Source organism: Choloepus didactylus, chromosome 2 (genome assembly GCF_015220235.1).
Source record: "Choloepus didactylus isolate mChoDid1 chromosome 2, mChoDid1.pri, whole genome shotgun sequence".
NCBI lineage: Eukaryota > Metazoa > Chordata > Mammalia > Pilosa > Megalonychidae > Choloepus > Choloepus didactylus.
Genome location: NC_051308.1, coordinates 158,887,336 through 158,913,997, shown reverse-complemented (window position 1 = coordinate 158,913,997; position 26,662 = coordinate 158,887,336). Strand labels below are relative to the sequence as shown.

The following is a 26,662-nucleotide window of genomic DNA, read 5'->3' as shown; positions in this document are numbered from 1 at the left end:
GCTGCCAATAAACAAAGGAGGGATAGTTATAGGATAAACGTTCCCATTGCCATAGGGAGAAATTGAAAGGAAAGCAGAGTTAAAAGGACCAAAAGAATTCTGCAAACCCACAAGACAAACACCATTGGATTTCAACATCTGAGTCATTTATTGAATGATGTTTTACCCTTGGAGCTTGAGAGAGCAGGAGTCCAACTTTTTCCAAGGGCCGCCTTGGCAGCCCTTTTCTCTCCAAACGCTGGGGTGAGTGCTCCAACATATCCACACATTGGGGAAACCAACTTCTTCTCTGCCCCACCCTCCTCAAGAATCGGGGTACCACCCGGATTCTCTTCTATCTCTGGAGCACACGCTAGATTAATAATACAAATTTTTGGCAGTGTAACAGGTTCCTTTCTTTTATCTTATAAAAATATCTCTGCATTTAAAGCCTATTTTATCTTATAATAGTATAGCCACTCATGCTTTTTCTTTGGTTATTGCTTGCATGGAATATCTTTTTCCATCCATTCAGTTTCAACCTATTTGTATCTTTGGGTCTTGTTCTAGTTTGCTAATGCTGCCGAATGCAAAAACACCAGAAATGGATTGGCTTTTATAAAAAGGGGGTTTATTTGGTTACACAGTTACAGTCTTAAGTCCATAAAGTGTCCAAGGTAACACATCAACAATTGGGACCTTCACTGGAGGATGGCCAGTAGTGTCTGGAAAACCTCTGTTAGCTGGGAAGGCACATGGCTGGTGTCTGCTCCGGAGTTCTGGTTTCAAAATGGCTTTCTCCCAGGATGTTCTTCTCTAGGCCTCAGTTCCTCAAAAATGTCACTCTTAATTGCTCTTGGGGCGTTTGTCCTCTCTTAGCTTCTCTGGAGCAAAAGTCTGCTTTCAAAGGCCATCTCCAAAATGTGTCTGTAAGCTGAAGCTCCTCTCTCAGTTCCAGTGTGTTCTTCCAAGTATCCCTCTTGGCTGTAGCAAGCTTGCTCTTTTTGTTTGAGCTTATATAGTGCTCCAGTGAACTAATTCAGACCCACCCTGAATGGTTGGGGTCACATGTCCATGGAAATTATCCAATCAGAGTCATCACCCATAGTTGGGTGGGGCACATCTCCATGGAAACACTCAAAGAATTACAGTCTAATCAACACTGATAGGTCTGCCCACACAAGACTACATCAAAGATAATGGCGTTTTGGGAGACGTAATACATTCAGACCGGCACGGGTCTAAAGTGAGTCTCTTGTAAACAACATAAAGACAGATTTTTTTTTCCCATTCTGCCAATCTGTGTCTTTTTATTGGAGAGTTCAGTCCATTAATTCAATGTTATTACTGTACAAGCTGTCCTTTCTTCATCCATTTTATCTCTTGCCTTTTATTTGTAAGATCTAGTATTTTTCTCTCTTTTTGTCCTTTTAGTTACCCTTACTGATAATCATCTTTTCTATATTCTCCTCCAAGTCTCTCTTTCCTGTCTCATTTTTTCAGATGGCAGATCTCCCTTTAGTATTTCTTACAGGGATATCTCTTATTAAATTCTTTAAGCATTTCTTTATCTGTGAAAATTTTAAATTCTTCCCCACATCTGAAGTACAGCTTTGCTTTGATAAAGAATTTTTTGGCTGGCAATTTTTCTTTTTCAGAATCTTAAATATATCATACCACTGTTTTCTAGCTTCCATGGTGCCCAATGAGTAGTCAGTGCTTAATCTTATGTGACTTCCCTTGTATGTGGTGAATCGCTTTTCTCTTGCTGCACTTGGGACTCTCTCCTTCTCTTCAACATTAGATAGTCTAATTAGTATGTGTCTTGGACTATGTCTATTTGGATTTATTCTACTTGGAATCTGTTGGGCTTTGATCTGCATATTTATGTTTTTTATAAGAGTTGGGAAGTTTTCCCCAATTATCTCTTAAATAATCTTCCTAGCCTTTTACTCTTCTTTTCCCCTTCTGGGACACCAGTCATTCTTATATTTGTGCGTTTCATGTTGTCTATCATTTCCCCAAGATCCAATTCAAATTTTTCCATGTTTTTCACCATTTGGTCTTTTGTGCATTCAAATGCAGTTGCTCTGTCCTCTAGTTTGCTTACTCTTCTGCCACCTCAAATCTGTTGTGTGCCTCTAGTATATTTTTAATTTGATTTACAGTATCTTTCATTTCCATAAGATCTGCTATTTTTCTATTTATTCTTTCAGATTCTCTTTTATGCTCTTCTCGTGTCCTCTTGATATCCTTTATCTCTTTAGCCAACTCACTGAAATTATTTAGGGGATTTGTATGAACATCTTTGATTAGTTGTTCCAAATTCTGTGTCTCCTCTGGCTTTTTATTTTGACCATTTGACTTGGCCATATCTTCTTTTTTCTTCATATGGCTTGTGATTTTTTATTGTTGGTTTCTTGGCATTTGATTATCTTGATAAGATTATTTTGAAAGTTAGTTTCCCTCACCTTTCTAACATTTTATTTTTGCCTTAGTTTGCATTGAAAGTCTCCTTTTGGCACTTGCTTTGTCAGCAATTCCCAGCCAAATTAAGGCCCACACAAGATTGCATCAAAGATAATGGCATTTTGGGAGACATGATACATTCAAACTGGCACAGGGCCTATCACAGGGAAAGCAGTGCTTTTCAAAGTCTGTGGAAGATTGAGCAGAGAAGCAGCTTGCCAGTCTGTACTTTCCTCATCTTCCCAGAAGACAGTGCTGTTGGGCCACCTCTTTCCCACAATCTCACCTATCCTGGACTGCAGCAGCCCTCTGGGCAAGGTCCAGACCAGGGGAAAATCCAGTCAAGGCCACAGGCCCCCAGACATGCTGGAAGCTGCTGGCTCCGTGTGTGTGTGTGTGTGTGTGTGTGTGTCTGTGTGTGTGTGTCTGTGTGTGTGTGTGTGTGGCCCCCAGACATGTTGGAAGCTGCTGGCTCCGTGTGTGTGTGTGTGTGTGAGAGAGAGTGTGTGTGAGTGTGTGAAGGGGTACTGTACACCAAGAGTCCAACTTGTTGTTGTGACGGGGTCTGGGGTTTCCCAGACTCCTGTGTGGAAAGGTTCCAGGCTTCAAGACTGGGAGGTTCGATTTCACCAGCCAGCAGCCAGCTGTATTAGTTAGGGTTCTCTAGGGAAACAGAACCAACAGGAGATATCTGTAAATATGAGATTTTATAAGTGTCTCACACAACTGTGGGGATGCATGAGTCCAAATTCCTTAGGGCAGGCAGCAAGTTGGCAACTCTGATGAAGATCTTCAGTGAACTCCCCAGGAGAGGCTAGCTGGCTGAAGAAGAGGTGAAAGTTCTCTTTCTTCTCCCTTAAAAGTCTTCAAATGATTGGGTTAAATCCAGCTGATTGAATTATCTCATTTGCAGAAGATACTCCCTTCTTGATGTAATCAGCCACAGATGCAATCAATTGACTGATGATTTAATAAACCAGCCTCAAATGTCCTTGCAATAATGGTTAGGCCAGTGCTTGCTTGACTGGACACCTGGGCACCATCACCTGGCCAAGTTGACAAATGAACCTAACCATCATACCATTGAAAGAACACCATAGGTCAAAGATGGTCTTGTGAGAGTAATCTAGGAGCCATCATCTATGAATTTGTATCCTAGAGAAAGTGTGCTCCAAGTGCCAAGCAATCAACTTAAAAACAAATTTTGGGACCTTCATTTTGTTTTTTGCTTGTTTATTCAGAGGGGTGAATGTATTCGAAGAGTGTTATGGGTTGCAATTCCACCATTTCAGTTATTTCCTACTAGCTATTTTAATACCCCAGCATCTAAAAATATATATATTTATTTTTATAAAGATTCAGTATTCGTAATCCTTTGTTAAATCTTATCTGTTGCTACCCCTTCCTCTTGTTTAGTTACTTTTTCAGTCTTCAGGGGTGTCTAGGCAGTGACCACCTTAACTTGTTCATATTAAAAAGGTATGTCAACATTTTGGGGAAGAGGGCTGCATCTGGTTGATGTTCTTAAAGAGGCTGTTGCCTCTGGGTTTTAGGACTCGTCTAGCATAGAAATACTCTAGTGGATTTAAGTTTCTGAAAAATAAACTTAGTGCGTGAAATTTTATAGCGTCTCAGATAGGGACATGGGTATTTTGGGATGATTGTTGGTTAGGGCTTGGCATATTGTGGCCATTTGAGATGTCTAGCTGGAGCTTGCATAAGAGTAACCTCCAGGATAGCCTCTCCACCCTATTTGAAATCTTCCAGCCACTGTAACATTTTGTTACCTTTCTTTCCCCTCTTTTGGTCAAGTTACGTTTATTAAACATAAAATTCTAGAAGATATCAATCATTTTTTTTATTCACTTTAAAAATATTTTAACTAATGTTCTTCTCAATTTATTCAGGTGGTGGAACTTCATGTTTTTTACGTCCCTGAAGGATCGTGGAACTATAAGTTAAATACCATTTCAATAGAAGTTGTTAACAAATTCATTTCAGCTGGATTTATAAGGCAAGTATTTTGTGGTCATGTAACAATCTGCCTGAAAAATGAATCTATAAATGAGATTATAAGTAAAAAATACCTCGTCCATGAGATGGATCCAATTCCTAATTTAATGAAGACTATCAATAAATAGTGATATATACTAGTTAAATCAAACAGTGCTAAAGAAACAGATATCACTTGGCCATTGTAGTACCATGCAGAAAACACTATACAACCTGTGAATTCCTATGGTTATACACAGAAAAAAATTAAGAGAGAACTTATTTGAAATTAGAAAGCCATTGAAGATCTGTGAATAGTAGTTAAAGCAGTATATTCCCAATGCTCTCTTCACTGAACTGTTTAAAAATTATACAACAGAACATATATATTTAGAATATATACATTTATACGTGTGTATATGTATATGTTCACATTAACACACAGTAAAGCACATGCTACTATGTGATCTGATTGTCTGTTATCTCTCTTGAGTGCTTCCTAATCTTCCCATGATTTGCTTTAACCACTTTAGTCTCTTTTCTATTGTGGAACACATCAGACATGGTCTACATCAAGGCTCTTATACTTGTTGCTTTTTTCTAGAGTGTTCTTTCTTCCCTTTCCTTATGTTTTCTCACCTCTTTCAGGCCTTTATTCAAATGTAGTTTTTTTATTTAGTCCTTCTCTGACCACTGTATTTTAAATTGTAGCTACATTGTTTTTCTCCCTTCCCTGCTTTATCTCTATATTACTTAGCACTGTCTTATGAATTATAATTTTTATCTATTTATTTTGTTAATTTTTCTCTCCAACCACTAGATTGTAAGGTCCAAGAGTACAGGAATTTTTGTCTGTTTTGTTCATTGCAATATTCCTATGATTGGAACAATGCCTGGCACATAGTAGGTACTCAAGAAATATTTTTTGATTGAATGAATTAATTATATTACATTTTTCACAAGATCTTAGAAAAACAAGAACTCAGAAAATAGCGTAAATGGTAGCTTTAAATTTTAGACATTGAAGAGAGAAGCATTCTTAGTGAACAAAAATAAGGAGTCTACAATATCTGATCAAAGAAATTTTTAAGCACTAGCTTAACCTGCCAGATTTCCAAAATAAATATCTGTGGCTAAATCATTCTTTAATATATGTATAAAAGTATGTAAATTCCATAGCAGAGTTTTATTTTAACAGTAAAATTTGGAGGTGGATGAGAAAAGTAAATAAGCATTTTCCTTTCCAGGACAAAAGGATGTTTGTAAATAATTTTCATTTGCATAACTTCAAAACTTCATTCATTTAAAAACCACTTATTGAGGGCCCACAAAGTGATGGGCATTGTAAAAACTTAGTTTATTAAGCCCTGTCTAATACATTAAATCAAATACAATGATATGACTAAAGTTATTGAATTGTTTGGCTAGCCAAAATCTATTTAACTTTATATTATAAGGGAATGTCATGATATTTCAGAGTGTCTCCTCAGCTTACTTTACAAGCCCTGAGAGAGCGTCTTGGTGAGTTCCTTGGTGAAGATGCTGTTGCAGAAAAATTTTTATTTCTGAAATGCATAGGAAATAATCTAGCTGTGGTAAGTTTTATTAATATTTTTCCTTCTGAATAAAAACAGCATACCTTAACAAATTATGTTTCTGAAATGTTTATCAACGTAGCTCCTTAACATACTATGGGATGTGTAATCTCAATCATAGTTAATGACATGGAAATATCGCTAAGCACACAGTTCATCAAGAAAAGATGGGCCTGACTGGAATATTATCAGATACTAAAATGATGTAGGTTTGTGTGTGTGTGTGTGTGTGTGTGAATTTCCTTGGGAAGAAGAGGAAGATAAATTTAAAATCAGATTATATAAGTAATATATGTTTTTTAAAAATTGAAATGATAGTGTGTAAAAATTTTTTTTAACAAGTACCTGTGTCTTACGTTCTGGAAAAAAATGGGTTCTCATTGCTTGGGCTTCAATTAGCCTACTTTGGTGTGAAAATGATACGGTGCCAACATATTTTTTGTTGCCAACTATTTATATTGAACACTCCTATTTGTAGTTCTGTGATTTAGTATCAGGATTTTCTAAATAGAGGCTATTCTTAGCTGAAATTCCCAATCCAACAAGCCATCAGATGTCAGAGTTCCTGCTTTCTCATATCTATACAAAGTTCATTTCTTTAATCAAGATTTTCTATATTTAAACTCTTTAAAATGTGTTATATTCCTGTTCCACTCTAGTTAACACACTATGTCATTATTATGTATTTTATATGATTATTTGTTTAATATATAATTCTACCATTAGATTGTAGCTCCTGTGGTTAAGAATTTTATTCACCATTGTTTTTAAGATCAGTTTCAAGCAAGGTGCTTTGCACTTAGAGGCATTAAATATTCATTGAAAAAATTAAATAATGAATAATAATAGAAAAAATTAAGCATTTTCCCCCAAAGTACTATTATAGAGAAATTTACTACATAAGATTCTTTATATCAGCAGCTAAATCTGAGGAAGATTTTCGTCATTAGGGATCCATTTAGTATGCCAGCGTATTATTTAGTGATCATTAAGTTGGTTTTCCTCGTATAGGTATGAAGAGAAACAACTCTAATAACTTTTTGTTCTGTTTCATGATATGTAAATATACAAAATATCAATCACAGAATCCAAGGGTGGAAGGGATCTTCAAGATAATTTTGGTCAACTTCTAAAATCCTCATAATATTTTATAATTTTTGACAAATATTTTTTGAGGTTTTCTATATGCAAAACTAGTAAAAATAGTTGGACATGGATTCTGTCCTAAAGGTGTTCAATGTAGTAATAAAGATCAAATATATAAATAATTAATTTTAAATAGCATATTTTGGATATTCAGAGGAAAAAGAGATTACTTTCAGCAGCAGAAGAGGAAGGGGTAGAGAACTTTGAGGAAGAAGTGATACTCATTTAGGCATTGAAAGATATTTGGGTCTTGAAAAATGAAGAGTGGGCCAAGTTTTTTAAGCAGAGAAAATAGAATGATCATAGGAGTGGAAAAGCAGATAACTGAGAAAGAGTAAATGGTTCATTTTTTACTGGAGTATTGACTTTGCAAAATGGTATAATGGGGAACAAATTGTAAAAGTAGTTGCGAAGATCTTGAATGCCAGATAAATGAGTTTAGACTTTTTTTTCTGAGACTTTGGAGTTTTGAGCAAGAAAGCAAAATGATCATAGTCTTCAGTAAAATTAATTGGGCCTCACTAAGAAGGATGCACTGAAGTGGTAATGAACTACAGTCAGGGATTCCAACTTGGAGGCTCTTGCAGTGGCTCATGCAGGAAGTAAGAAGGGCCTAAGGAATGGGCTGCCTCTTAGGTATCACGTATTACCATTTTTCCCTGGATTATACTTCAGCCACAAGTGTAATCCTTTGGTTCTCAAATATGGCAAACTCATTTCTGATTTATGGTCCTTGCATTTACCTGGAAATCACCTCCCCTTGATTTTTGTTGGCTGGCTTCTTTTTATAATTCAGTCCTCAGCTTAAGTATTACCTTTTTTTTTTAATTCTCTTAGGTAGTTTTTTTTTCCACATACAATACAGTGCTTCCAAAGTGTACAGAGGTTTTTAGCATAATCACAGAGGTGTGCATTCATCACCACAGTCAATTTTAGAACATTTTCATTACTCCAAAAAGAAGAACCCTATACCTCTTAGCAGTCACCTCTTAATCCCTCTATCCTTCTCCAGCCCTATATCAAGTATTATCTTTTTACAAAGGCCTTCCCTGACCATCTAATTGTTAGGTATTCTTTCTCCAAATTACTCTCTATTGAATCATTATGTTTTATTTTCATAAAGCACTTATATAATTCTAAATTGTGTTTAATATTTAACACCTGTTCTCCTAATTAGAATGTAAGCTACAGGAGAGCAGGATCTTTGTTTAACACTCACTCTGTCGTCACCATGTAGAACACTGCCTGGGATATAAGCTCTCAGTATTTGTTGAATACATACATATATAACAAATGAACTCTATGGGTTGAATGTATAGGAAATAAAGTTTAAAAGCCCAGAATACCTCATGTTGAATCCTAACTTGGAAACTTACTAGTTTTAAAATCTTGGGCAGGTTATTTTGCTTCTCTATGCCACAATCTCCTTGCCTGTAAGTTAGGGATAATAGTGTCTATTGCCTAGAGTGGTGAGGATTAAACAAAATAATATATGTAAAGCACTTAGAGTAGTGTCTGGCATATGATGCATCCATGCAAGTGATAGTCATAATTACTATTATTAAAGTACACAGAATTTCTATTATATCTGGTACAGTGAGTAGAAATAGGATTATATTCTACATTTTCTAGAATTTAGCCTTAGTTATTAGCTTTCAAATTTCATTTATATGCATCAGGTATATGTTTTCTTCAAAAAATATGGAGGCAAAAATAATTGAGAAAAATTACAAAACCTTTAATTTTTTATTTATTTATTTTTTTTAGGTGAAGGCAAAGCAAGAATCAGAACTGAAACTCAAATCATTTGCTCCTCCATATGTATGTAATGTGACATTTTAAAATTATATTAAATTTTAAACATACTGTTTTTTAATTACAATCTAATTTTTAAAAATTTCTTATATGTTTTAGGCCCTTCAACCAGAATTATATTTGCTTCCCATAATGGACCATTTAGGAAATATTTATTCAGCATCATCAACAGTTACTTTATTTGGGCGGCAGTCTACTAGTGGTGTTGTGGAGGCTGATGGAACAATCCACAGACCAGTTAGTGTAACTGTGTCAAAGGAAGAACCTGGAACAGATTCCAGTTTTTTAGAAAACACTTTGAAAGAGCTTTTTAACCAGAATCAGGAAGAAGGTGATTTTAACTGGAATGGGAAAAACAAAGAAGTTATAGTTCATTTCAGCAGTTAGGTCTGTGAGCAAATTCTAGGCAAACTCAGCCTTACAAATATGGTTAGTATGAAAGGAAAGCTACAAATATGGGTAGTATAAAAGGAAAGCTACAGTTTAATTTGGGGATTTCTTTAGGTTTTCACCAGGTGGGAAAAACACAAATTTAAGTACTGTGAGAAAAAATTTTTAAATATAATTAAAATAGTTATAGCACTTAGATAAATTACCAACTTTTCTTCTTTTAAAATAAAATAATTCCAGATTCTTAAGAAAAAATTAAGTCTAAAGGGGAAGAGAAAGTGATTACTGCATAAAACTTTGGTGTTATTCAGAGGCTGGAGTGATTTTATGCAGGAAAATAATGTCAAATGAAGGCACAAACAACCTTATTATTACCTCATTGTGGGGGTATGTTTGTATTTCAAAGAATATTTTTATTTTTATCTGTGTCTACCCATCAGTTTACTGATGATTAGATTCCTCCCCCCACCCCCCATTAAGGAAGGCCTGCCACCCAGTGGGCCTAGCAAGGCAACTTGAGGGGCCAGAACTGCCAGATATAGTGCCACATCTGCTACCATCTACACTCCATACACACTCTCTCAAAGTCCAGTCCTCCTTCCTCCCAGTATCATGGCCCATGTGAACTTGGAGAATGCTGAGCCACTTGGGAATTCAGGCCAAACCAAACTAAGAAAATCAGCTTGGGTGCCCTGTCAAAACCCCTTTGTGCTGTAATTTTTTTTTCTTTTTTTTTTTTTTCTTTTTATCATTAGAACTCTTATTCTTGGGGAAAAAAAAAGTGGTAGGAATTTTAAAATGTGTAAATCAAAATTAAACTTAAAAATATGTAAATAAAATTGGTACTAAATTCCAAGAATAGACTGAGAAAAAAAAATAAGTTGAACTTTTTTTTACCATATTGCATACAGAAAATAACCTGTTATAAGAGGAAAGCAGACATACTAAACATTTATAAATAAAATAAACTCTCCCATACTAATGAATCTATTACAGCTGCAGAATACACTAATCTTTTACCATTTACATTTTTCTCCATCTTCAATGATAGCAATCCTTGTATTCTAAGTCTGTGTTATACCCAATGATGTTCCATACTTTGCACTTAGGCATATTTAATACTTACTGTTCTAATGTGCTATTACCAAAGTGAGACATGTGGATGAGATTCACCTATTTCATTACTGACACCCATCAGGTAAAGTCTTTACTTACTTCTTTATCTTGGGTTGTCTCTGCAACATTAAATATTACTTTTCAGTCATGGTGTCACTTAAAAGTTAAAGGAAAAAAAAACACAAAAATTCCAGAGAGGGGTTTCAGTATTCCTGAATAGTACAGGTTCAGGTGGCCAGTGGTGTGGGCAGTTGCCCTCCATAAAGCTGTGAGTGGTGGTGTATTTCACACCCTGGGCCCTAGCCAAATTCCAGACAATACTGCACAAAACCCAAAAAAAACTTTGGTGGAAGTTTTTAAGTCTATGAATTTGTACAAGTTTAGTTTTTAAGTGGTATTAATTTCTGAGTGTTTTACTCCAAAAAAAAAATCAACTATAAATGAGATGTCAGTGTATGCTTGTTTTAAGCAGTTTTAGGAAACAGTGATAAGCATAAAGGAGAAAATAAAGATTGGTAATAATCCCACCACCCAGGGATAGCTTCTGTTAGTACTTTATATTCTTGGAATATATTCTTCCGTGTTTTTTTCCCTAGTTTTTAATTTTTATTTATTTATGAACATTTTTTATTTTTAAAAAATGAGAACACATGAACTCTTTTAAAGCCTCTTTTAGAATATATCAGATATTTCATACTGATAAATATAGATCTACATCATTATAAAATTCCCTATCCCATAATTTATTTTTCCATGATGCATTAATGCTTTTGCTGTTATGAATAGTGCCATAGTGAAATTTTTTTAAAATACAGCTTCATACGTTTGTCTTTTTTTTTTTTAGAAGTTTACTTATGCCTCCCAAGATAATAGTTTTTTTGTTGTTTTTCTTCTTCTTCTTAGAAGGCTTTCCAACCTTATATGCCTCTCTTTAGTCACATTCTCTTCCTACCCCCAATAGTGATAGCTACTACTTTGATTATTGTGATAATTATTTTTTTGCTTTTCTTCATAGTTTTATAACTTGTATATGTATTCCTAAGCAAAATAGTTAAGTTTTGCCTGTTTTGAATCTTATATAAGTAGAGTCCTACTGAAAGTATTTTCCTCAGACTTACTTCTTTTACTCAATATTTAATAATGAAAATGAAATTAAGCCATGTTGTCAGATGTAACACTATTTCATTTATTTTCATTTTTGTGTACTCTTCCATTGTATGAATATAATTTATTTACCTTTTCTGCTGATGGATATTTTATTTGTTTCTATTTGGGGGCTATTACAGTTATGTTGTTAATGGGCATTTTTTGTACCTTCCTCTTAAATGTACACATGCAAGAGTATTTTTAGGGAGTTTACAAAGGATTGGCATTGTATGCACATATTCAACTTTATTAAAAATGTCCATTTATTTTACAAAGTGGTCATACTCAGCATATATGTCTGAAAGTTCCTTTTGAACCATAACCTTGTCACTGTATTGGACATTTCCTGTTGCCTTGTTTCTCTGTTCTACATTCTGGGCAATTTCCTCAGATCTATCTTCTGTAACTGTCTTATTCTCTCTTTATCTGTGTCTAATCTGCTGTTATAGCCTTACAATAAATTTTTAATTACAAATATTTTCTTTTTCTTTACTAAAAGTTCTCTTTGAGCATATTTTTACTTTTTTTTTTAATTAGAGAAGTTGTAGGTTTACAGAAAAATCATGCAGAAAATACAGTTTCCATTTACGCCCCCCTATTATTAACACCTTGCATTAATGTGGTACAGATGTTACAATTGATGAAAAAATATTATTTGTTCACTGTTTATGTTGTACAGTCCTAAGTTTGTTTTTTAAATTTTTATTCTAGTAATATATACAACCTAAAATTTCTCCTTTAAACCACTTTCAAATATGTATATATATATATATATGGACACTTTAAATGTATGTTTAACGGTCAGTTGGATTTGGATTTATCTTCATGAAATACCCTTCATGTCTTTTGCCCATATTCTGTTCTTTCTTTCAAAACATTGATTCATAAGTGTATACACACATACATATATATATATATATACATATTCTAGATTTTAGTTTGTGGTTTGTCTTCTTGTTCTGCTCTTTTGATGAAAGAAGTTCTTAAATTTTGTCTACAGGCTTTATCAATTGCTGAGAGGAGTGTTGAAGTCTCCAAGCATCTCATCAGTTTTTATATATCTTTCAGTCTTATTATAAGGTGCATGCATATGTAGGATTATCTATTCTTGATGAATAGATTTATTATGTTATGTTCCTCTTTATTTCTGGTAACTGTCCTAATTTTGAAGTTTACTTAGTCTGATATTAGTGTGGCTACTCTAGCTTTCTTTTGATTAGTGCTTACGTGGTATAACTTTCTCTATTCTTTTTCTTTTAATTTATTATGACTTTATATTCAAAGTGAATTTCTTGAGACAACACATAATAAGGTTGTCTTCCTTTTTTTTTTCTTTTTAAACCAAATTGACAATCTTTGCGTTTTAATTTGGGTGTTTGGACCATTTAAATTTAATGTCGTTTTTTATACAATTGGTTTTAAATCTACTCTCTGGGTATTTGTTTTTTATTTGTCTCATCTGTTTTCTTTTTCTTTTTTTGCCTTATTTTGGATTGAGTAGGTTTTATGATTCCGTTTTATCTCCATTTTTGGTTTATTTTAGTTATACCTCATTTTAAATATTTTTAGGGGTTGCTTTAGGGAAGGAGTCAGTAAACACCTATTATTTTTATTTTATTATAATATATGTCCTGTATCCTGTTGTTTGTAAATAAAGTTTAATTGAAACATGGCTATGCCCATTTATATATATATTGATAATAGCTGCCTTTGCACTACAGTGACAGAGTAGAGTAGTTGTGGCAGAAACCATATGATCTGCAAGTCTAAACTATTAATAAAAAGTTTGCTGACTCCTGATCTAAGGTATACATTACATACCTTTAATTGGAATCTTACCTTCAAATTATATACAACTTCGCATATCATCTAAGAACCTTATAGCAGTATACTTCTATTTCTTCCCTTGCATCTCCTGTGCTATTTTTATCATACATTTACTTCTGTATATGTTATAAACTCCACAATACATAGTTACGATTTTTACTTTAGATAGTCAATTATTTTTTTAAAGAAGAAATTACCTTTATCTTTACCCTCAGTGTTACCATTTCCTTCTATCTGAAAAACTTCTTTAACATTTTTTGTAGTTCAAAGTCTGCTGGGAATGAATTCTCTCTACTTTTATTTATTATCTAAAAAAACTTTATTTGATCTTCATTTTCGAAAGATGTTTTTACTGAGTATAAAATTCTGAGTTCACAGGTTTTGTTTGCTATTTTTTCTTTGGTGTTTAAAGATATCTCTCTATTATCTTATGGATTGCATAATATCTGTGGAAAAGTCTGTTGTATTTCTTAATTGTGTTTCTTTTTTTCTCTGCCTTCTTTAAGATTTAACTTTGCTTTTCAACAAAATGATTATGATGTGTCTAGTACTTTATTAGATTTTTATTTAAATCCTATTTGGGGTTCTCTGCACTCACAGATCTTTGTTTTGTTTTCTCTTACTATATTTTAAAATATTTCTTCTGCCTGTTCTCTCTCTTTTCTTCTAGAACTCCAGTTACATATTAGGCCATTTTTTATTGTCCCATGGCTCTTGGATACTGTTTGCCACACCCCCCACATGCACACATATATTTTTCTTTTTGTATTTCAGTTTGGATAATTGCTGTTGGCCTATCTTGAAGTTCAGTGATTTCTATTGTGTACATTCTGCTGATAAGCCCATCAAATTAATTTTCATCTCTGATATCATGTTTTTAAAAGAATTCATAGCCTTTCCATTTGACTCTCTTTGATACTTTCTACTCTGCTGAAATTCTCTTGTTCTTGCATGTAGAGCATCATTTACACTAGACCTTTACAATATTTACACAGTTATTTTCAAATCCTTGTCTGATTATTTCAACACTTGGGCCATTTCTGAATCTGTTTCTTTTGTCTGTTTTATCTCTTGATTGTGGGTTGTAGATTTGCTGGTGTGCCTTGTAAATATTTACTGAATCTTGTATATCCTGTATGAAACAGAAACTAAGGTAAATAGTACTTATGCCTAAAAATAGGCATGCCTCTTCTTTTATCATGCTGTTAGTGTGGGGAGAGAGAAGGGGACTGAGCCAATTTAGTTAGTCATTGAGCTGGGTTTGGGTTTTGTGATTGCTGTAGTTATCTTCATTGCATCATAGACTTCAAATTTCTCCAGTGATGGGCTGCTTCTACCTTGTGTTTAGTCTGGGACCTGACTTGTCAGAGGGTTTTTTTCAGTGTTCCTGCTGCACCTTCAGTTATCCATCAGCCCCCGCATGCCTGCACCAAAGAGGAGGATCTTTGCATACTCTTGCCCTTCCCTCAACAGTAGACTGTTGTTGAATTTACTTGGATTGAGGCTCATAGTGAGGGTAGGAGGATGTTCTGGTTTGCTAGAGCTGCCATTATGCAATGTAACAGAAATGGATTGGCTTTTATAAAGGGGATTTATTCAGTTGCAAATTTAAAGTTCTAAGGCCATAAAAGTGTCCAAACTAAGGCATCAGCAAGAGGATACCTTCACTGATGGAAGGCCAGTGGCATCCAGAACATCTCTGTCAGCTGGGAAGGCACGTAGCTGGAGTCTACTGGTTCTTTGCTTCTGGGTTATGTTGCAAAATGGCTTTCTCCAAAATGTTTCTGGGCTTCTGTCTTCACTCCTCTCTCTCAGTTCCTGTGTGCCCTTGCTTCTTTCTCTCAGGATGTTTCTCTCTAAATGTCTGAGAGTTCTCTTTTAGCTTCTCCAGGGCAAACTCTGGGCTTCCTCTCTTAGCTTAGCATCTCCAACATCTTTCTGTCTGCAACTCTAAGCATCTCCAAGCATCAGCTTTCAATGGCTGTGTCCAAAATTTCTTTCTCAGCTTCTTTAAAGGACTCCAGTGATCTAATTAAGACCAACCCTGAAGGGGCAGGGTCCACACCTCCATTGAAATAATTCAATCAGAGGTTCTACTCTAATGAACAGACTAGTCAGTCTGCCCCCACAAGATTGAGTTAAAGAATGTGGCTTTTCTAGGGGACATAATATATCCAGACCGGCACAGGGGGTTCTTGATTCTTCTAGCCCAGCCTCATTTTTGATAGGCTCTGTGCTCTGGAGCTTTGGGGGTAGGGATTTCTGAGCATTCTTGTAGGAGATAGTCCCTTTGTCCTCACCAAGTGGTAGTAGACCAACGATTTGTATCAGTGCAGGGTTCTGGACCCAAGAGACTTTCTTCCTCTTCCCCCAGAGGCAGACAGCTTTTGCTCCTACTCTTCCCTCAGCCTTTACCTAAGATCGGTATTCAGAGGGTTTCTTGCCCATTTGCCAGTGCTAGAATTTGCTTGTTACTCAGTGCAAGACTCATACTGGGGAAAGGCAGGTCCTGTGGTGGCAGTTTCCTGGTCCTCAAAGAGCTTAAAGCTTTTGCTTTGTATGAGAGAAGGGTGCCCAGAGATAGACAGGATTTCATACCCATGGACCACTGATGGAGAGCTTTCTCAGGTATCCTTCCTTTCCTTCAGTATTTCTTGTAAGCAGCTAATACAGGCATGTGGAAAATAACTTGCTAATGAGTACAGACTTCCCTTTGTGTCTGGGGCTTCCAGAAATTCCAAACTGTCATGGAGCCATCTGAAGTTTTTAACAGGAGTGGCATGATTGTATTTGAGCTCTAGAAAAACAGCTTAGGTGGCAGTATGGAGAACAGACTGAGGTAATAAGGACCTCATCTAGGAAAGTGGGGATGGGATAGAAATCATAACTTGAAGTCAAGAGACTTCTAAAAGAGGACACTATGCTAGATGTTTTACATGCACCATGCCACTTTAGAGATAAGGAAATTGAAGCTTAGAGAAATAACTTACCTAGGGGCACAACTACTGTGACAATGCCAGTACTTGAACTCTTACAAGTAAGAGTTTACAACACTGTGCTAGAGTCATACCAGACTTTACACTATTTGCGAAATATGCTACACATATTAGTACTCTGTGCCTTGCACATGTCATTTTCATTGGTTAAATTCCCCTTACTCTCTTCTTTTTCCAGCAAACATCTCAGTTCAAAACTCAGTTTCAGTTATTGCTCTGTTTTCTGTGAATTTATGACATTTTATATGCTTACCTACTATAGCTCTTGATACATTGTATTATGATTTTTCAGAAGTAAGTAAATTGCATAGGTATTAAATGGCATAGTGCATCAGGCTCTAAGCTGTTACTAGGAAAACATTCATGCCCTATATCCTTAAGAAAAAGTAACTTGAAATCTAGTGAGTTTTGCATTCTTGTTTCCTTTTTTGGGTAGGTTGGAGTAGTATGCTATTATTAGCTTTTTAAAAAAATTGTAACATTTATACATAACATAAATTTTCTATTTTAACCATTTTTAAGTGTACAATTCAGTGGCAGTAATTACTTTTGTAGTGTTGTGCTACCATCACCACCCTCCATTACTAAAATTCATTCATTGCCCAAAGCAGAAACTCTTTAACCTTACAGCAATAACTCCCCAGTCCGACCCCCTCCCCCACCCCCAGCACTGGTAACCTCTATTCTGCTTTCTGTGTCTTTGAATTTGCTTATTATAGATATTTCATGTAAGTGGAACCAAACATTTGCCTTTTTCTATCAGACTTATTTCACTTAGCATAATGTTTCAAGGTGCATCCATATTGTAGCATGTATCAGAACTTCATTCCTTTTTATGGCTGAGTAGTATTCCATTGTATGGATATATCACATTTTGTTTGTCCATTCATCTGTTGATGGATTATTGAGTTGTTTCTTCCATTTGGCTATTATGAATAATGTTCTGTGAATATGGTGTAAATGTCTGAGTCCCTGTTGTCAGTTCTTTGGGTTATATACCTACAAGTAAAATCACCAGGTCATATGGTAATTCTGTGTTTAACTTTTTGAGGAAATGTCAAACTGTTTTCACAGTGGTGGCACCATTCTACATTCCCATCAGCAATGCCCAAGAGTTCCTGTTTCTTCACATCATTGACAACAATTGTTATTTTCAGTTTTTTAAATAATAGCCATCCTGCTGTGTGTGAAGGGATGTCTCATTGTGGTTTTGATTTGCATTTCCCTAATGGCTAATGACATTGTGCATCTTTTCATGTACTTATTGGCCATTTGTTTATCTTCTTTGAAGGAATATCTATTCAAGTCCTTTACCAATTTTTAAATTGGATTGTCTTTTTATTGTTGAGTTACTATTAGCTTTTCAACAGGTGGTATATCCCATTTCTTGTTCATTTTACATTGAATATATCTTTAGAAAATCCCTTTGTGTTGTCCTTACTGACTGGTCCAATGCCAGCTGGGAAATAAATAGTAGGAGCCAAATTAAAATTAAACCAATATGGGCTTCAGGTTTATATTTGAACTCTTGTAGCAAAATATTGTGGCAACCCTTGTAATATATTTCAAATCTTAATTGGAACAAAAAATTTTAATTCGGTTCATTTTTTTTCCAAGTAAAAAAATACTGATTTCCCCAAGGAAAAAAAATATACATTAATGCTACCACATTAATGGATCTTTTGCTTTGATTAATTGTATAGTACATTAGTGTTAAAATTTTAAAGACAGATTGTGCAGTTTCCCTATATGTAGAAATTGTTAAATTGAAGGGAGATTTTATAAATGGAAATGTATGTGAAATAAAAAATTCTTTATATTTGCACAAGCATTTTCCAGAGAAGGTCCTTCAGAATACTATTTCAAAAGATGCTTTTGGCAAAAGATTCTTTAGACAATTAAGTTTGGGTAAATCTAACTTACCCCCCACCTCTTGCAGATTCACAATGTACATAAAGATGGAGAAATTCTGCAATAGGAGTGGGGCAGGGGATAGAGTAAGAGGGAGGGAGGGAGTTTAGGGAGTCACTTTCTTGTTTAGTGTTACTGACTCCATTGTTTCCTAATCTCAATTGGCTGAAGAATCCTCTTTTCACATAAACTAATGTTTCATGAAACTCACTTTGGAAGTTGTTGCCTTATACCACATATAATTAAGTTCATGGCCATTCTGAAACATGGGACACAATTATAGTTTGTGTGTGTGTGTGTGTGTATGTGTATAAACAAAACTTTATCTTAGCATTTTCCTAATATTCTGAACTTCATTTGCCATAAATGAACATCAACATCAGCTGGGGGAAAATCCACTCCAAAAGAAAGCCAGAATGGAAAAAATCAAATTAGAAATTCTGAATTGCAAGGATCATTAGAAGATTCAAATACTGATTATTTTATCAACAAAAAAAGGTAATTAGCATAGACATTAAGATATCCATGATACTGTTATAAGGACTTCAAATTAGAACAAACACATGAGTGAATTAGTGATATCTTAATTACAATTATCTTGATTCTGATCTTTACTGATATTTCCTGCTATTCCTCTTGAATATTATGAGGGATAATTTACTATTTATTATTTTTGTTTTAATCCTCTTATCTTCAGGGGCAACTTGATGACAAGAAAATTTGTCTTCACCTTTGTGTGAACTAATTTTCCACCTTCCAGATTCTTAGTTATGAGTAGAATTTATCAGTATACTTGAGTTTCAAAATTATAATACTTAGACAACAGCTTTACGTATAGTCTTTTGAAATTAAGAGAGGACTTTTTTAAAAAATTATTCACAAAAGAACTATAAACAAAGCTTGTTTATAAATTTCCAGATATTTTACCTTGCTATAGATGTTGGACTGTGATTTAAATTTAGCTTTGATATGATGAAATATGGTTTTATTACTCATAATAAATGTAGTTTATGTTGATCATTAAGAAGTTTGAAAGATATTAATTTGGTTTCAGGTCAACTTTTTAAAAACTATACATATATATATATATTTTTTTTTTTTTTTACATACTATCAAATAAAATATATAAAATATGAAAAGCTAATAATTCATGAATCATGGTATATTGCATGTTTTAATATGACCTAAAAATCTGTTATTGCCTTTAAGTTTTTGGAAAAATGAAGATGGTACAGCTAATATCAGTAGAAGAGAGGAAAATCAGGTATGATTTTAAGATTTTGTTTAAGTGTAGTAGTGCAACATAATATTTATACTAAAATTGAAAGGAATTTGCAGGCTAAAATGTCTAAATTTTCTGATAATGGACTTCTAATATCAATATTGTCAATAGTAGTCCAATTTTTGTTTCTGCTTTTGTGAGTGAACAAACAATATGCCTAATGAAAGAAAAAAAGTTATCCACCAACACCTTTTTGAATTATCTTTGCAAATTATATTGCTAGTTTTAAGGGATACTAACTTGTACTTTAGCTGGCAGCTGTAATGACTAATTTGTAATTTAATACTGTGATACCTGTACTTCATTAACTGAACTGATTTCTATTGTGTAATGACAGGTGACTTAGTAGTGGTTATATTATCAGTTACTAGTTGCTAGCTGTGTAACCTTAGATATGTGTGTTGGTTTGAATCTATTATGTTTCCCACAAAAGCCATGTTCTTTAATGCAATCTTGTGGGGGCAGACTTAGTCTTTTGATTAGGTTAGGACCTTTTGATTAGGTTGTTTCCATGGAGATGTGACCCAATCAACTGTAGTTGAGACCTTTTGATTAGATCATTTCCATGGAGGTGTGACATGGCCCATTCTGGGTGGGTCTTACTTAGATCACTGGAATCCTTTATGAGAGCTCATGGAGAGAAGGAGCTCAGAAAAGCTGAGAGAGACATTTTGGAGAGAATCTAAGATACGTAATCCAGAGTTTGGCCCTGGGAGAAGCTAAGAGCCAACACAGACCCAGATGCTTGGAGACACTTGGAGATGCAGAGAGAAAGACATTTGGAGATGCTAAGCTAAGAGATGAAGCCCAGAGTTTGATCCAGAGAAGCTAATAGAAGACCCCCAGACGCTAAGAGAGAAATGCCCTGGGAGAACAAGCAAGGATGCATAGGAGCTGAGAAAGAGAGAGAGGCTAAGAGAGACAGTAGCCCCAGAGACATTTTGGAGAAAGCCATTTTGAAACCAGAACCTGGGAGCAGAAGACCAACAGATACCAGCTATGTGCCTTCCCAGCTGACAGAGGTTTTCCAGATGCCGTCAGCCTTTTTTTCAGTGAAGGCATCTTGTTGATGCCTTAGTTTGGACACTTTTATGGCCTTAGAACTGCAAATTTGCAACCTAATAAATCTCCTTTATAAAAGCCAATTTATTTCTGGTATATTGCATTCCGGTAGCTTTAGCAAACCAGAACAATATGTTACCTAATTTACACAGTAAATGTTTTAAAAAGTTAATGAATTCTATTCAGAACATTAGTTTGTTCTCAAGAAATGATGGAGAAACTGGGAGAATTTTGCAAATATTTACAGAATGAATTTAGAACATTCTTAGTATGATAGCAATACTAATTTCAATAATAACTGAGTACCAACTGCCAGGCACTGTTCCAAGTATTTTACACCTATTGACTCATTGAATCCCTACAAAAATCCCTATGAGGTAGGTTATGGTTATCCCCCATTTCACAGATGAGGAAACTGAAGCACAGAGAGGTTCAATGACTGGCCCAAGGTCATATGAAGATGGGATTAAATCCCTAGTGGTACAGACTGCCTCCAGAGTTCATATTCTTAACCCTTACACTAACTACCTATTTAAATAATAGTGGTATAGCAGCAATCAATTAGATAGCATTTATTGAGCTGTTCTAAGTACTTTATGTATCTTAACTCATTTAATTCACTGTATCTTTGAGGAGTCCTACTCATTTTCAGATGAGGAGGCTGAGGCACAGAAGGTTACATTAACTTTTCCATGGTTATAACACTAACAAGTCTTTTTCATACTAGTCTGGTGAATTTCCAGCCTTAGTTAACAACCACAAATCTCAAATGCATCTTTAATTCTACCAACAGTTATATTTTCCTGGTCCATTATTATTCTTCTAGACAATTCTGTTGTATCTTCTCCTCCAACTTTCAATATCTCCTTTCTCTTGTATTCTCAGTGATGATTTTCTCTGAAAATAAAGGCAATCTAAAGGGAAGCCCCACATCTCAAATTAAATTGTATGTACAGAGTAAGTGTGGGGTTGAAGTTCTTTTTTCCTCCTCAGATATCCAGTTGTCCCCACACTATTTGCTAAAAAGACCTTATTTTTCTCATTGCATTAGTCCAAAATGTATTGAATGTATATGTTTTGGAGAATTTCTGGACTCTTATATCTTCTCCATGATCTGTTTTTTATCCTTATGCCAATTCCACACCGCCTTCATTCCCAAAGCTCTATAGCAGCTCTTGTTATCAGATAGTATAACATTTCCAACTTTATTCTTTTTTTAATTCAAGATTGTTCTAGATTCTTTGTATTTCCATAGTAATTTTAGAATTAGCTGTCAATTTCTTAAAGAAAGCCTTCTGGAATCTTTATTCTATTCAGGTTGAAATTGTAGGTCAATTTGGGGAGAATCGACCATCCTCAGTTCTTGAGTCTTCCAATCCATAGTATTTCTCCATTTATTTAGGTTTTCGCTTTCTCTTAACAGTGTTTGTGGTTTCTGTGTAGAGGTCTTGCATATCTTTGGTTACATTTATTTTTTACATTTTTATAAATGGTTTTTAAACATTTTTATTTTCTAATTGTTGATTGCTAGTTTATAGAAATATAATTGATTTTCATCCATTGAATTTGTCTCTTGCCAATTTCTTTTATTAGTTCTGTTAGATTTTCTTTGTAAATTCCTTAAGATTTGCTACATACAAAATCATGTCATTTGTGAATAGCAAGAGTTTTAGTCTCCCATTTCAATCTTTGGAGGTAGTGGCAGTGAAATCTATATTTTCTCCAGCTTTCTGAGTATGAAAAGCAGTATTGGTGGTAACACTGGTGGCTTCTTGCCTTCAGCATAATTCCAGTGTGGCCTCAAAGATAGTAACTAATGGAAAAGTCATTCTAGGAGACCAAGCCTAGAATATGTTCCTTCAGTTTTTTGTTTTGTTTTGTTTTTTTAATTTTTATTGAAATTGTTCAGATACCATACAATTATCCAAAGATCCAAAGTGTACAGTCAGTTGCCCCCAGTACCCTCATACAGCTGTACATCCATCAACACAATTAATTTCTGTTCAGTTTTTAGAACATTTTCATTACTCCGGAAAAGAAATAAAGAAGACTCAAATCCTCCCAAACCCCTAACCACCTCCCTTCCATTACTGACTCATAGTATTGGTATACTACATTTGTTACTGTTGATGAAAGAATGTTAAAATACTACTAACTAGTATGTAGTTTGCAACAGGTATATTTTTCCCTATATGCCCCTCTATTATTAACTCCTAGTTACAGTGTCATACATTTGTTCAGGTTCCTGAAAGAGATTTCTAATATTTGTACAGTTAATCATGGACGTTGCCTACCACAGGATTCTGTTTTATACATTCCCATCTTTTGACCTCCGACTTTCCTTCTGGTGACACATATGACTCTGAGCTTCCCTTTCCACCACATTCATGCACCATTCAGCACTGTTAGTTATTCTCACAGTGGGCGACCATCATCTCTGTTCATTTCCAAAATTTAAGTTCATCCTAGTTGAACATTCTGCTCATACTAAGCAACTGCTCCCCATTCTTTAGCCTTGTCCTATGTCTTGGTAACTTATATTTCATGTCTATGAGTTTACATATTATAATTAGTTCCTATCAGTGAGACTCTGCAATATTTGTCCTTATGTATCTGGCTTATTTCACTCAGTATATTGCCCTCAAGGTTTCATCATCAATCCGTTTTTTTTTTTTTAAGATGGTTTTGTTCACATGCCATACATTCCATCCTAAGTAAACAATTGATGGTTCCCTGTATAGTCACATATATATGTGTTCAACATCCTCACCACTATCTGTATAAGGACATCTACATTTCTTCCACAAAGCAGGAGGAAAAGTCAAAGAAGGTAGAGAGGCAAAAGATAAAGAAAAAAGAAAGAGGAAAGAAAACAAAACATTACAGCCATGAAGCAGCAAAAGGAAAGATAACCTTAAAGCAAAAGAATAAAGCATCAGATAACACCACCAATGCCAAGTGTCTCACACTCCTCCCCTACCCCTCCTCTTATCTGCATTTACCTTGGTATATCGCCTTTGTTACATTAAAGGAAGCATGATACAGTGATTCTGTTAATTGTAGTCTCTAGTTTGCATTGATTGTATTTTTCCCCCAGTGCCTCCCTATTTTTAACACCTTGCAAGGTTGACATTTGCTTGTTCTCCCTTGTGAAAAAACACATTTGTACATTTTATCGCAATTGTTGAACACTCTATGTTTCACTGAGTTACACAGTCCCAGTCTTTATCTTTCCTCTTTTCTTCTGGTGTCCCACATGCTCCTAACCTTCCTCTTTCAAACACATTCATATTTATCTTTGTTCAGTGTACTTACATTGCTGTGCTACCATCACCCTAAATTGTGTTCCAAATCTCTCACTCCTGTCTTCTATCAGTCTGTAGTGCTCCCTTTAGTATTTCCTGTAGGGCAGGTGTCTTGTTCACAAAGTTTCTCCTTGTCTGTTTGTCGGAGAATATTTTCAACTCTCCTTCATATTTGAAGGACATTTTTGCTGGATATAGGACTCTTGGTGGGCGGTTTTTCTCCTTCAATATCTTAAATATATCACACCACTTCCTTCTTGCCTCCATGGTTTCTGCTGAGATATTTGCACATAGTCTTATTAAGCTTCCTTTGTATGTGATGGATTTGTTTTCTCTTGCTGCTTTCAGGATTCTCCTTGTCTTTGACGTTTGATAATCTGATTATTAAGTGTCTTGGCATATGCCTATTCAGATCTATTCTGTTTGGAGTACACTGCACTTCTTGGATCTGTAATTTTATATCTTTCATAAGAGATGGGAAATTTTCATTGATTATTTCCTCTATTATTGTTTCTGCCCCTTTTCCCTTCTCTTCTTCTTCTGGGACACCAATGATACATACATTCTTGTATTTCATTTCATCCTTAAGTTCCTGGAGATCTTGCTCATATTTTTCCATTCTTTTCTCTATCTGTTCTTTTGTGTGTAGGCTTTCAGGTGTTTTGTTCTCCAGTTCCTGAGTGTTTTCTTCTGCCTCTTGATATCTGCTGTTGTATGTTTCTATTGTGTCTTTCATCTCTTGTGTTGTGCCTTTCATTTCCATAGATTCTGCTAGTTGGTTTTTCGAACTTTCAATTTCTACCTTATGTACACCCAGTGTTTTCATTATGTGGTTCAGCTCTTTCGCCGTGTCTTCCTAAACTTTTTGAATTGACTTATTATTAGTTGTTTAAATTTGTGTATCTCAGTTGAAGTGTAAGTTTATTCCTTTGACTGGGCCATAACTTCGTTTTTCTTAGTGTAGGTTGTCGTTTTCTGTTGTCTAGGCATTTGACCTCCTAGGCCACCCCAGTCAGGTTTTCCCAGATGAGAACAAGCTCAAGTCACAGAAGGAAGAAATATTCTGTATCCAGTTTCCCTGATGGTGTGTCTTAGAAGATTGACACACCCTGTGCTTTTCTGCCCAGCAGGTGGCACCTATCAGCCTGTCATGGGCTGGTGTAAGGGGGTGTGGCCTGTGGCTCTCCTCCCCCAGTCTCTGGGGTCTGGTTCTGAGTGTAAGGCAGGTAGTAGAGCTGGGCCCCTCCTCTTTCCTCTTGGGAAGATATGCCCCCTACAGAGAAGTCACTTGCATATAAATAGATTCTTTATTTCTCTGACTCTGCTACTTCCACCCTTTTCTGGGTCAGAGTGCTGTGAGTTTAAGATGGCTGAGGCTTTCTCTACTGCAAAGCACTGTGATCTGAAAATGGTTGAGGCTTTCTCCACTTAGTCGCCCAGGTTGACAGAGAGAGAAAGGGACAGAAAGCCCCCAGATTCACCCATCGGCCAGAGATAGCACCCGATCCTTTGGGCTCCCCGTCCTGAGACAGATACGTCCCCTGACTCTCCCAAGGTCAGTTGTCACCAAAAGCCTCTGTCTGCTTATTGGGGATTCGCTGTCTGTATTGAGCAGTTAACATTAAAACCCCAGTTGGAGCTGAGCTGAGGTATATTTGCTTGTTCAGAGAGTGCTGCTCTCTAGTACCGCCAGGCTTCCGTGAGGGAGGGGCTCTTGGCTCGGGTCCGCAGTTTTTACTTACAGATTTTATGCTGTGTTCTCAGGCATTCCTTCCAGTTCAGGTTGGTGTATGATGAGTGGACAGTCACATTTGTCTCCCCACAGTTATTCCAGGTTATTTACTAATTTTTCTGTTGATTATGAATTGTTCCAGGGGGACTAACTGGCTTCCACTCCTCTCTATGCTGCCATCTTAGCTCTCCCTTCAGTTTTTTTATGTGCTTAATTTCCTTTATTAAATTCCTTCCTGCTTAAAATACCTAAGAGTCTTCTTCAACCTGTGCTGAACTGATTCAGTATTTGGTACAGAAAGTGAGGTATGGGAAACAGACTCTTAAAAATGGTAATCTTTGACCTCATGTCTCTTTACATCAGGCAGATTCTCTCTTCTCTTTGTCTGGGGCTTGTTTAAACTGGTTTTGCCTCCATTTCCCTTATTCCATGCTGTCTCTATGTGAAAACGAAACTTATTCCTTTCTGAGGGCGGGGCAAGATGGCAGACTGGTGAGCTGTAAGTTTTAGTTACTCCTCCAGGAAAGTAGGTAAAAAGCCAGGAACTGCGTGGACTGGACACCACAGAGCAATCTGTCTTTGGGCATACTTCATACAACACTCATGAAAATGTCGAACTGCTGAGATCAGCGAAATCTGTAAGTTTTTGCGGCCAGGGGACCCGCGCCCCTCCCTGCCAGGCTCAGTCCCGTGGGAGGAGGGGCTGTCAGCTCCGGGAAGGAGAAGGGAGAACTGCAGTGGTAGCCCTTATCGGAAACTCATTCTACTGATTCAAACTCCAACCATAGATAGACTGAGACCAGACACCAGAGAATCTGAGAGCAGCCAGCCCAGCAGAGAGGAGACAGGCATAGAAAAAAAACAACACGAAAAACTCCAAAATAAAAGCAGAGGATTTT

At 35.6% G+C, this 26,662-nt stretch overlaps 1 protein-coding gene across 1 annotated transcript in view; it reads left to right on the top strand.

The window, feature by feature from the left end:
• SPATA1 (spermatogenesis associated 1) overlaps window positions 1–26,662 on the top strand; it is a 91,772-nt gene that overhangs the window by 18,215 nt on the left and 46,895 nt on the right. The window contains 6 exon segments of the mRNA XM_037826763.1: window positions 4,356–4,462; window positions 5,918–6,035; window positions 8,949–9,002; window positions 9,096–9,327; window positions 18,766–18,880; window positions 19,592–19,646. Of these exon segments, the coding sequence (XP_037682691.1) occupies window positions 4,356–4,462; window positions 5,918–6,035; window positions 8,949–9,002; window positions 9,096–9,327; window positions 18,766–18,880; window positions 19,592–19,646 (681 nt within the window).